General features: G+C 35.3%; 1 protein-coding gene across 8 annotated transcripts in view; it reads left to right on the forward strand.

The window, feature by feature from the left end:
• The window catches only part of CACNA2D1 (calcium voltage-gated channel auxiliary subunit alpha2delta 1), a 434,729-nt gene that overhangs the window by 314,881 nt on the left and 107,248 nt on the right, over nucleotides 1–12,600 (forward strand). For all 8 annotated transcript variants that reach the window (XM_076360363.1, XM_076360445.1, XM_076360724.1 and 5 more), the window contains exons 8-10: nucleotides 4,806–4,875; nucleotides 5,715–5,765; nucleotides 6,751–6,850. In XM_076360363.1, the coding sequence (XP_076216478.1) occupies nucleotides 4,806–4,875; nucleotides 5,715–5,765; nucleotides 6,751–6,850 (221 nt within the window). The remainder of the gene's footprint in view (nucleotides 1–4,805; nucleotides 4,876–5,714; nucleotides 5,766–6,750; nucleotides 6,851–12,600) is intronic.

The following is a 12,600-nucleotide window of genomic DNA, read 5'->3' on the forward strand; positions in this document are numbered from 1 at the left end:
ACATGAATGTTTATTTGAGAAGATAGCAAGGTAAAATTCAACTTTAACAAATATTTGTTTGCCTAAGCTGGTAAATGCTATATTGAGGTTGACTACCTAGTAAACCTCTGAGATGGAAAGGTAATGAAGTTTGAGTCAGAATAAGATGATGCTGTCTGGGATTTGATATTTGGCATTTGTAACCTTCTTACTATCAGCTTTTAGCCTTTCCCCAAATGAGTTACAGGGATGTAAAGCTGTTAATAATTCATCTGTGCCTCTCTGTTCCTTGCAAATGCATACCTAACCAGTAGAGCAGGGCAGATGTAACTGAGGTCTCATTCAGCAGGACTTTCAGGAGGGCCTCCCCCATGACACTCACCTATGCCTCTGGAATCATCTCATGAATTAAAAATGGGCAGACGTAGCCAAGGTCTCCCTTTCCTGAGGAATGCTTTCATTTAGGCTTTACTCTGTGGCAACCTCTGTACTGCATGAATTGATTTTGCATGTAATCAACAAAACTGAGCATTTCCACTCTACATGTGCAGAAATAACAGAAGAGCATGCCTTACTCTTGCTTGAAATATAGTCAGGCTTGTATCTCCATAATGCAAACAGCAGAAGTGGGAGGGATATCAAATCCAATGAATAATTTATGAAATATCAACTCTAACCATATGCCAAACAAGAAAAACATCAAAGGAGAACATGACTAAAGCCTAATGTATGCAACAGAGAACTGTGTAGTGTTGACATAGTTCAAAGATATTGGTATGCAACAATGAAACACGGTGAGGCTGATGTCTTCAAGACATTTGGTGAGCCAAGTTCCAAGGCATCTGATTAAAATGCATGTTTTAAACAAAAGGTTATATAAATAATACTGTAAATCTCAAAATCCTTGATCTTCAATTTTAGTTTTTTAGGAAAATGTGTAATCATCGTTTTGTGTATTTCATTTTTGGTTTCATCTTAGACCATATAATGGCTTTTGTCAGTAAGACGTAAACCAGTTTCCCCAAATGGCTTTATAGCGTGCTCTGTATATGGACCAAGGCAATGCATGTCTTTTTCAGTGGTTTCCATCCCTTCTAATTATTTCCTATATAATTATAAGTGCATAATTAGGTATTTTTGCATAGACAGCATTTATCATTTTTTAAAAAAAAATATTTTTTAAAACATGAAGTCAGGGTAAATTAAAATTACGTCATTGGAGATCAACTGTCCTAAGGGAATTTCAGTTTCCTAGTAATAGCAATTCCAATAAGATCCTTAAATACTCAGAATATTGCCAAAACCAGTGGATAGATTTGAGACCACTCAAAGCCATCTAAAATTAAAAGTGTTAATCCAGAGAGAGTTTAGGATGCATGAGTAATTTAGTCATGTTAATTCTTGAGGTTGAAGAGGGAATTCAGCACTTCTTTGGTGCGAATGAAATTTCAGCTACTAAGTGCTGAGTCCTTATTTATGTTTAGCCATGCAGAGACTTACTATCAGATTATGTTTACTGTTGTAGAAAACATCATAAAAATCAATACAACTAGTTTTCCCAGTAAACATAGTATTTCTTAATTAGTGTTTGTGTGATCCTGCACCCATTAATATCTGATGAAAAATTTTGCAGTCACAGTGTAAATCCAGAAAAAATTTCCTCACATGGAAACTTAAGCATGTAGGTGCTTGTTATATTGTCTCATCATAAGGTAATATATCAATCAGGAAAAAGAAACTTACTGACATGTGGCACAGAAGATGCTGTTTTAAAGGCACGGTAAGAAATAATGTTTTTAAAGACCTTCTCCAGATCTCTCTGAAGATGCTGACAATCCTTCCAGGACGGTGCATACTGAAAGGGCCAAGCTAGTGAAAGAGAAGTAGAATTTAGCTGTTGCGTTCACCACTCAGTCTGTCTCCCAAAAGGAAAAACTGTGTTATCATTCACAGTAATCTCCAAAAGCAATAGATAGGCTGTAAGTAGTGTGCTGGGTGGTTTATTCACAGTTTCTTTTATGGGCTAAGGGTATAACTGGACCATTGTAGTAGTTCATAGTCTAGTTCTGGTGAATGTCTTCCCTTCCATTGTGCTTTTTAACTTACTAGTATAGATGTAGCCAGAAAGGGACAGTTTGAACTTTGTTGCAATCCAGGAAATTACTGAAAAACTATGGTAGAACTGAATGCAAGGCTTAGTTGCTCAAGTCTTAACGGAAAGACCTCCTCTGAAAAGTGATTTGGAAAGATTTGTCTTCAGATCCTTTCTTTTACTCTGTTTCAACCAGAAGTTTTGGGCATTCTCTATATAAAGAGAAAGAAAGGAAAAAAAAATTAAAAGAAGCACTGTTCTGGTTTGTATTGCAGTTAAAAAAAACCCCAGCTTTTGTTATACAGAGCCTTTTGGTGCTTTTGGAAATATTAGGCAAAGTTTCAGGCATTTCAAATTTTATTATTCAGTGTTTCCTCACAAGTTTAAGTTAGTATTAATTTTTCAACTTCATGTTTCTGAAAGATTTGCCACACTATATTTGATCTAAAGGACGCAATTCTGAAGTGTCTTCTGTCTAGGCAACTGGTGTTGACCTCAAGGAAATTATGTGCTTACTTGCCAGGTGGTATTATGTTAGTATACATTTGTAGCTCTCAGATTTTGCAGAAAAATGTAGCTAGATTATTTCTCTTATTGTGTTCTATTACACAGACAAAATGTAATCTTAACCCATATTTCTGTAAATTTTAGTTCAGAATTTAGAAAAGTTAGATTGTAGTTCAAAATAGCATTTGAAGTAAGTTACACTATCATCTTCTTGAAGGTTATGATATCAAATAAATTGTAGCTAAATGTTCATGTGATGGTTTTCAGTAGATAATTTATATTAGCTAAGGAGCTAGTCTGTTACTTTGTGAGCCTTTAGAAAATTTATTCAGTTTTAAATGAATAGCTATGTCAGTATCTGCTGTTATAGGAGAATATGAGGATATTAGAAGCACTCTTCTTCAGCTCCTGTGTTCGACTTCTCTTTGAATCCCCATCCATTTGCTTTGGAGAATGCAGTTAGGGAGTTGAACTTATCTTTTATATGAAAAAAATAGCATTAAAAAAAAAGAAAAGTTTTAATTCACTTCTTAGTGGATACTGCTAAGTTATTGTCACACTAGCAGTGTAAATTACATTTTACCTGTTGTTTTGAAATAAATCTAGACGCATACATTCAGATAATTCTCTGTTTATGAAGACTGTCCAAGATATGGGTTGATTAAGAGGGACGGATTTGATAGGGCATAGCCTTTTATTGGATGTTAGTGGAAAGACTGAAAGTTTGGGCAAAGATATAGCAGTGTTGGTCAGTACCTTGATTTCTATTTGCTCTTTTACCTAAACTACTCATAATACAAACTGAAATGAGTACCAAATGAGTACAGATTTTGCAAATCTCAGGGAATGCATTTCAAGGATGGATTTTCAGATCGAATTCTAATGGGTGGGTTAATCTAGATGGACACAAAAAGTCCATGATTGAACATGTGCTAACCATGACTTCAGGCTCATAAAATACTGGTGAATTTAACCTGTGCATACCTAAGTAATGATACTTAAGTTACAAATTTGACATATACCAGTCTCAAAAATTCTACTTTCTCATTTCTGGAAATTTCAAAGATCCTTATCCCTTCAGATTGCAAAGGACCTGTCAGGTGGTCTAGTCTGAGATCATAGACAATACTGGTACAGAATTTGAGGTTCGTCTGGTGTGCAACAATATGCAGTGTTTTCTGTGGCTGATAAATGTATACTGATAAATGTCCTGCGGTTATACTCTGTTTAAGTGTTCTGGTAACTGATGTGCCACTCAGGTTATGGTCACTTAGGAAAGGGTTCATTTAGTAAAATCAAAAATAGGCAGCTACTCTAAGCTGGTGGCTTCTTTTATATTCATGGATAGAGATATCATAATTCTTCCCGTTTGTCTTAGATGAATGCTTTTTCAGGAAGAATCCTGGAGCTGCCTATATCTTTCTTGATTTCCTAGACAGAAAAACGATTAATGTCAGGAAATAGCTCTCCCAATGCTGTTGGCATACAGTGAGAGAGCAAATTGCAGAACATTATTTCATTTCATGTAACTTTTCACGTTTTTATTTGTGTTCATTAAGCTGTCAAATGGTTTTGAAAGGTTCATTTTGTTTTTCAGTAAGGAAAAGATGCCTACCCTTGCTTAAAATTATGGTACAGCTTAGATTAAATGCTTGCAAAAGGTTATTAATCTTAGCATTTTCTTTACAGAGACACTAATATTTCCATCTCATCTTCTTTTCAGAAAATATGATACTTTCATGTTACTTTTCTAAGTTGCGTTTTTAGGTAAAGCTCTCTTGAGTCAGTGAATAATTTTTTAGATGCATAACTGAGCTTTAGATCAGCACAGTATTACTGTATACAACATTAATTAACTTAGAACTCTTTTTAAAATGAGGTACTTTCTTGTCCAAAGAAAAGTTATTTCATATCCTAAAGTACTTTGGTTGAAATTCTGGTTCCATTGAAGTCAGTGGTCAATTATAGTTAGTAACTGTTTCTTCAACACAATTTGGCCCCTTAAGGTCTTTATCTGTACATAGTTTTATCGCATTATATTATATGCTTGTATATGTAGGAGTATATAGGTATTTCAAAAACAGATTACACAAATACAGATATTTTTTATCCATACAAAATGTTGATATTTATATAGTGCAAAGTCTGTGATATTGATTCATTATACTGTTGTATTTAAAATACTTAAAGTTTTTAATTTATTTTATATTTTTTTTTTCCTTTTTAGCTTCCCCATGGGTAGACAAAAGTCGAACTCCAAACAAAATAGATCTGTATGATGTTCGCAGAAGACCATGGTAAGCTTTCTTTAAAGGACTGATGTATATACATCACTTACTTTCTAGATATGACTGTAAAGACAATTTTTTCTGAGTATTTATATCTAATAATCCTTACTTTTAGGTATTGCTCTTTGTTTTTATAAAATCAATTAATTCTTCTGAATAAACAATTTTCAAATCATACTATTTGTTATGCAATATCCACTATAGTGCACTGTACTGTTGCATTACATGGACCTTTTCATAGGAGGATAGCTATCAAATATGTATAAGGCAATTATAAACTTTGATTTTGTGCAAAATCAAATGTAATTCAGATTATTAGATTGAACCATTCTTCCAGACTTTTGCAGGTGTTTACAAATATGTCTCAGTGGTTTAGACTACCAAAAAAATCACTAGACTGGTAAAAGAGAACAGTGGGATTGTTTCTCATGATTTTTTCTGTAAGCCTCTCAAGGCATAATGCATATTGATACTTGGATTCATACTAGTTGAATATAATCTTTCAAAGGACGAAGTATTTTTCCCTAAGCTGGGCTGATGTAATAACTCATCTGTCATCAAGATCTTTAGCTCTGAAATAGCATTAATGTTTTTCAGTTATCAGCATCTGAAAATAGTGAATTTTGATCAGTGTATCCGACTTCCAGGCTTTCCTAATGCAGTTTGGACTTTGGTGTACTTAGAAGACACAGCAGGAGAGAAAATGATGACACATGGTTCTCTGCTAGCTACACAGGAGGATTTTGTTGGTTCAGCTAGATTTAGTTTAGAGATCGTAGAGTATCTTCCATCACACACAACAAATGTGTTTTCAAGTTTGTGTCATTCGTACCCTTTATTTATTTCAGGTATATCCAAGGAGCTGCATCTCCCAAAGACATGCTTATTTTAGTTGATGCGTAAGTGTTTAATGTCTGGTTGTTGTCATTAGAGGGATAATAGTACTTAAATATATTGAACAAATCGCTGTATGCTGAAAAAGAGAGAGAGGATTAAGAAGTCTTTATATGCAAGGATCAAAAATCTTGGTACGAACAAAATAAATACAGAGGAAAAAATAGTTCCAAAAAGCCCAAACCAAACCTGAAAGTTATTTAAACTGGGCACAAGTGGTCTTTAATCAATTTAATATTATTCTGCTTTCAGCTTCTTAATTACTGAAATAATCAACTGAAAATTTTCACATGCAGGCCAAGATTTGTTGTCAAACACAAACCCAAAAAGAAATTGCTAGAAGCATGAAAGTAGATTTAATCATGATTTCATGAGCCTGAAAGATGAGAATTTATGCAGACTTCACATGTTTTACCATACATATTTAAAAATTGCCAAATTCAGTTACTATAAAACATTAATAGGAATTGAGCAAAGAAATTAATAAAAACTCTCTCTTTGCTTTGGTGAGGCATCCCTTGTTTAGCTAATGTTGAGGGACCAAAGGAAGCACTGAACCTGATGTGTCAAAGAGATTGCTTTATGCTGAAAAAATTCTTAGTAAGAGAATTTGCATTTAATGCTTTTAAATGTGATGAAGTGCTTTCATATCAGCAGTGAGTTTTATCAGCATTTATTATTTCTGCACTTCAGCTTAGGTTTGAGGTGGTAAACTAACTCGGATTTCTTGAAATGAAAATGAGCAAATGATGCATCATTATGATTTCATCTGAGCCACAAGACTGGGACTTTGAATTCCAGTTTTGGACTTTATTTTTTATTATAATAATGTAATAACACTAATGGTGAGTTGGAGAATTCAGGAGAATTATTGACAATTCAAATGTGACAGATGGCGAGAGTGCTGGTTGGTGATCTGTATTTTCTTTGTACATTTTAAATAATATTTGTTAAATTCAATTTTTCTATTATCTTGTGGACTTCTGTTAGGAGCGGGAGTGTCAGTGGATTGACATTGAAGCTGATCCGCACCTCGGTCATTGAGATGTTAGAGACCTTGTCTGACGATGACTTTGTGAATGTAGTTTCAGTGAGTATCTGTTCTTTCCACAAAATTTACATTGTCAACAAAGCCATAAGCAAACTATTTCTAATGCCAGTTATGAGATATTTGAATGTTAAGCTGCTAAGAGACTTAAAATATATTGCAAAATACCACATTTGGCTTACTGTTTTCTTGTAAAGTATAGTGGAAGTCCTAGATTTGTTGCTATCTATACATTTGAGTGAAGGGCTAATTAGCTGCAGTAAACAACGAAGGAGGTAAAGCAGAAGTCATTTAAACAAACGTCTTTGTAGCCAAATTCTCCTTTCCAATATATTATTCTGGTCTGTGTAACACATCTTCTATTTGATTGGCATATGCAAATTTTCTGAAATAATTGGTTCAATAAAACCTGCTTCCCAGGTTTTATATTGTTGTATGAGATAAAGTGATACAGAGAAGGTAGGGGGAAGTTCCTTCTTCCAAACAGCAGACATTTGGGTTGCTTGTGTTAATTGATGCACGATGACAGAAGATGTACAGCCATACATCTGACCTGCCAAAAAGGTGCTCCCAAGAAGTTCTAAGAGGTAGCAATTTTATGGGTAGCAAAGCAATTTTTCCCTTAATAAGTAACATAATAGAGGGGAGAATCCATGAAGGAACTTAAAAACGCACGTAATTTATGCATACAGAGGCAGCATATGTGATGTGCAGGTCAGAGGGTTATTAGGAGGGTAGGACTGTAAGGATTGCCAAATGAAGGTGATGCTGGCTTTTTCAGGGCTGGCATTTCAGTTGCTGAGATCTTTCAGAACATGATCTGAAATTTTAGTACTACATGTAATTACTACATTTCAAACTTGACTACTAGACTTAAAACTTCTGTTTCTATATAATAGAGTTTTTAAATAGTTCTCTAAAACAGTTTTGGGGTTTTTTTGAATGGCATTTTGTCTTTCTAATATTTGCCTGGAATTTAAAGTGCAAATTTCTGGTTTTCAAGAAAGCTGAAAGCAAAGTAAAATAGATTTGGGGAGGCGAAAGATGGTATGGGCAACTTTCAGTTTTCAGGCTGATACCTTGGATGTCATGCTCTAGCCTGGGGCAAGGCTTTTTTATTTTTTATTAAGCTGTTGAACTGTAGAGCTTTGATTCTAAGGATTTAGGATGGGAACATTGACTTACTCTTAATGATAAGAGACAGCCTGCGTGGTGAGTAACTGGAATGATTTTGGAGGCAATTTTCAACTTTTACAGATGTGTTGTAGCCAGCCTGCAGGGAGAAAGACCTGAAATATCATGATCAGAAATCTCTTTGAACACCACTTATTGCTTTGTTTGCTGTCAGTCTAGCTAGACCTTTCTCCAAGTAGTAGAGAGAAGCTTTTATCTGCAATGGTATTTCCTTTGTTAAAGTTTTTAATAGTGGTTTATACTGTTTTCTTAGGTCTAAATTGCAGTGAAAACAAAAAAACCCAACAACCTAATTTTTTTATTATTATTATTATTATAGGAAATAAGCTTTTCTGTACTGACATTAGAGAGCTGAAATCTTGTTGTTAGGTTCACTGTTTTTTTAAAAAAAAGATTCTAATCTTAAACTGCTGGAAATTGATTACTGTGTTCAGTGGAGCTGTGCCAGCTTTTGCTGTTGGAAGATCTGGACCCCCACTACCTCTTGATTTACATAGCTTTCCAAACTCTTTCCTTCATTTACTCCCAGCTGACCAGAAATTGTGTATCTTCCTTAGGCTCGGGGTATTTTATTAGCTAAGGTTCAGTATTATTCTAGCAAGGCCCCAAGGTTGGGATTTGTGTCGAAAAAGGACTAGATATCTTTGAATATTTTCAACACTACATTTTCCCAGTGGTATGTAACTTACAATATGTAAGGACCTTTCTTCTTTGAATGAACTTTAGAGGCACACATCAGATATTTGACTGCAGAACCACAGAGGACTTTTTGGTCATGCTGTGTTCATCCTCAGAGGAAGGCAACACTTTCAGAAGTACACGTAATAGAACATGGCATCTCTAAATCTTTTATAAAGTGCTATTTGGTGTTGTGCATTTATGATTTAAATTTCCATATTAGATCCTTTCAGTATTGCAATTACTTTTGTATAACTTGTGTTTTCATGTATTGGAATTGTGGGAGACATTGTGTTCTGACATTTGCTTTCTCTAACGGAAAGGGAATCATATGTTATAGATAGGAAACAAATGGTTGTACTACTACAAGGCATTCTTTAAACGAGAGAAGTGAACACTGAAGTTTGGTCTTTTTTTTAGGATTTTTCCCTTTTTTTTAGTTTGCTTAGGTTTTCCACAGTCCCACCAAAGCCTCAAACCAAATCAAGCACCAGACGTGACACCGCATAAGGTGATATATTATCACACTCAGTATTATTTGTTCTTAAGATTATTCACAAAAGCATATACACAGGCCTAATTTTTATAAAGCATTCATCCACTGCAAAGTTGGTATTAGTTGCTGTGCTGTTTTCCTGTATGTTGTTTTATTTTTATGTTTGATTTAGATATCATGACACTTGAGGTGAAACAGTACATTGGAACAATCATTATTCTGATCAATCAGATCATTGAGAATCACATATGGCTTTCATTTAAGAGGATTTCTTAGAGGGTCTGAGATCTCATCTATTCAAATATTAAATTCTTCACTTTACTGCTTAGTTTTTTCCCACTTATTCTTCCTTTTATACCTTTGGTGAAAAGCCTGATCCTGATGATTTATTAGGTTTATGTACTGTGTTAAAAGGCAGATGGTTCATTAATTTATGTCTAATTTTAAAATAATCTCATTTTTCTTTTTTTTTTAAATGATCTGAGGATCATATGGAGATCCTCATATGGAGGTTGAGGGAGGTGATTCTGCCCCTGTACTCCGCTCTGGTGAGACCCCACCTGGAGTACTGCGTCCAGCTCTGGAGCCCTCAGCATAAGAAAGACACGGACCTGTTGGAGCGGGTCCAGAAGAGGGTCACAAAAATTATCAGGGGGCCTCTGCTATGAAGAAAGGCTGAGAGAGTTGGGGTTGTTCAGCCTGGAGAAGAGAAGGCTCTGAGTAGACCTTATTGAGTCTTTTGAATACTTAAAGGGGGCTTATAAGAAAGATAGGGACAAACTTTTGAGCAGGGCCTGTTGCGACAGGACAAGGGGGAATGGCTTTAAACTAAAGGGGCGTCAATTTAGACTAGATCTAAGAAAGAAATTTTTTACACTGAGGGTGGTGAAACACTGGCACAGGTTTCCCAGAGAGGTGGTGGCTGCCCCATCCCTGGAAACATTCCAGGTCAGGTTGGACGGGGCTCTGAGCAACGTGATCTAGTTGAAGATGTCGCTGCCCACGGCAGGGGGGTTGGACTAGATGACCTTTAGAGGTCCCTTCCAACCCAAACTATTCTATGATTCTATGATGTGGTGATACAGAAAAGATCATCATTATTCTTCACAGAATATTCCATAACAAAGAAGGCATATCTAAATCAAGTCTAACTCCAGGTTTTTCTTCATAAATCCAAACCCCAAAATATCCACTTAAACATTTTGTTCTAGGTGAAAGAAATGTAGATTTATTTGATATATTTCATGTTATTGCTTCAGGACTTTTTCTTTTGAAACATCCTGGTATTAGACATCATTGGCTAATTAAAAAGTCCAAAAAGCTAGGTGATAATTTTCAGTTGATATAATATCAGCAGATAGATATATGAACACTAGCAATAACTGGAAGCTATCTACAATTTTTCTTTCCCTCTGGATCTTTTGGCCAAGAAAGCAACAGTTGTTTTATGGCTTGTTAGCTTTAATAACCATAGAGTGTTTAGTAATGAGGTTTTGAGTTAACTAGAGAGCTGTTTTACCACTAACCTCTGCCAAGATGTTGTCCCACAAAACCCATATGTATGATGATTCATGCCCACAACTGAGAGACACAGATTTAAGCTCATGCCAATCACTTCTAGAAAGTGACAGGATGATTTAATCAACCGTGCCTGGTATATAGAGAAATCCTGGGGAACAAAAAGCTTAAAAGTAGATGTGTTAAAATACATTAGTTCTACTGATTCAATATAGTTCTCGCATTTATTTCCAGCGAAAAGAGGTTGAACGAACTATTAAGTCACGTAAAGACTGCCAGGGGTTAATATGTCAAGATTTCCTCTGGGATTTGCATTTTTCTTATCTGAAGTGCTGTGCTCTGTTGCAGAAAGAAAACCTGCTGTTTGAAAGAGCTTAAATGTATGAGTAATACAGCTGTTTTCCCACTAATCCGGTTATATGCTTTGATAGCAGTAACTGGTAGATGATAGGGGCAGCAATTCCATCCCAGCATGCTATGATTTAGTGACCTGGTTTCAAATGTTGACACAGTGTAATTTGTTTATGATTGTGGGTAGGCTGCAGTTTGCAGGAGAAATGTATTTCAACTTCAAATCTGTAGAGGTGGGGAAAACCACACAAAGGAAAAACCTACCTTACAGCAACAGACATGTTAAAGGTCAGGAGCTGTAGGACCGTTGAAAATCATTCAGCCTTTCTAAAAATCCAAACTAGTATTTACTGTCTAGGAACTGGAAATTAAATGTTATGAGCATACTATGGATAATAGAATCATGCTCTGGGAAAATTGAAAGCTCATCTCCTGCTCTTGTGCAGTTCTGCACATGGACTAAAGTTAGAGGAAAGCAGATTTCTGGATGAATTGATTTCAAAGAAAAAAATATGCACCCAGCCTATGAAATTATTGTTGAGGATAAAAGCAATCTGTGGAAGATAGACCCCCTTTTCCACTGATTTTTAATAGCAGCTTATTGTGTAATTCCCACAGTTCAGTGGTTGCCAACCTGTTTATTTTGCCCCTCTTACTCCCAAGGTGATATGAGCTTTATGCCTTCCTAATTAAAATATTTATTATATGATAATGGGGGGGACGTTTCATAAAAAGCTTTTCAGTTTATTAAAGGACTCTTTTCTCTTTCTGCTGCATGTTCCTTCCCGCATTCTGCAGGTCAGATTGCACTATGTTCTCTTAGATAATATCCCTTCCTTCTGGGAAATACTTTCTTAAGCTTGTTTAAAAACTTAACAAACATGACATAGGTGGAAACCTTAGCTTGAAGTCCTATAGAAGGGAGGAGGATGCTAGATTTTGCGACTATGTTATGCTTATGTTTTCTTTGTTGGAAGTTTTAGATTTGTATGAGTGTACTTCTGTTCAACTGGCAAAAACTTCCAGCAATTTCTTTAAAATTCAGATTCCTTTATTACTTCCATTTAAAGTGTTTTTAGTGAACCTTAAATTAAATTACATACTCAAATAGACTAAGACATATTTTCTTCCTGTGTGTTTGAATTTTGACCCAGAAAATTTCAGTGGTGGTTAGTTTTTCTAAATAACATTCGTATTTGAGGAAGTCATAAAACATGATAATGATAGCAGTGTGACATTCTGGCACAGAAATAGTTGTATAGGTGGATCCAGAGGAGGAGATGAAAAGGACTCCTGTATGAAGGGGCTTGCCAGCAGACTTACTAATGTACTTCAATCCTTACTTTCCCATTCTCCATAATGGACAATACTAAGGAGAAAATATAAAGATGCCTGCCATCTTTTTCATTGTTTGGCAAATTAAAAAAAGATAGAGAATCAAGTTCCCACTGTAGGTTTGTATAAGCGTCTCTCTTACTGATTTCATCCTGGAGCATTTCAGGTAAAAAATCACAGTAGCTCATATTAAGTATACGGTCTCCTCAGCATCATAGCT

This window comes from Aptenodytes patagonicus, chromosome 1 (genome assembly GCF_965638725.1).
Source record: "Aptenodytes patagonicus chromosome 1, bAptPat1.pri.cur, whole genome shotgun sequence".
Taxonomy (NCBI): domain Eukaryota; kingdom Metazoa; phylum Chordata; class Aves; order Sphenisciformes; family Spheniscidae; genus Aptenodytes; species Aptenodytes patagonicus.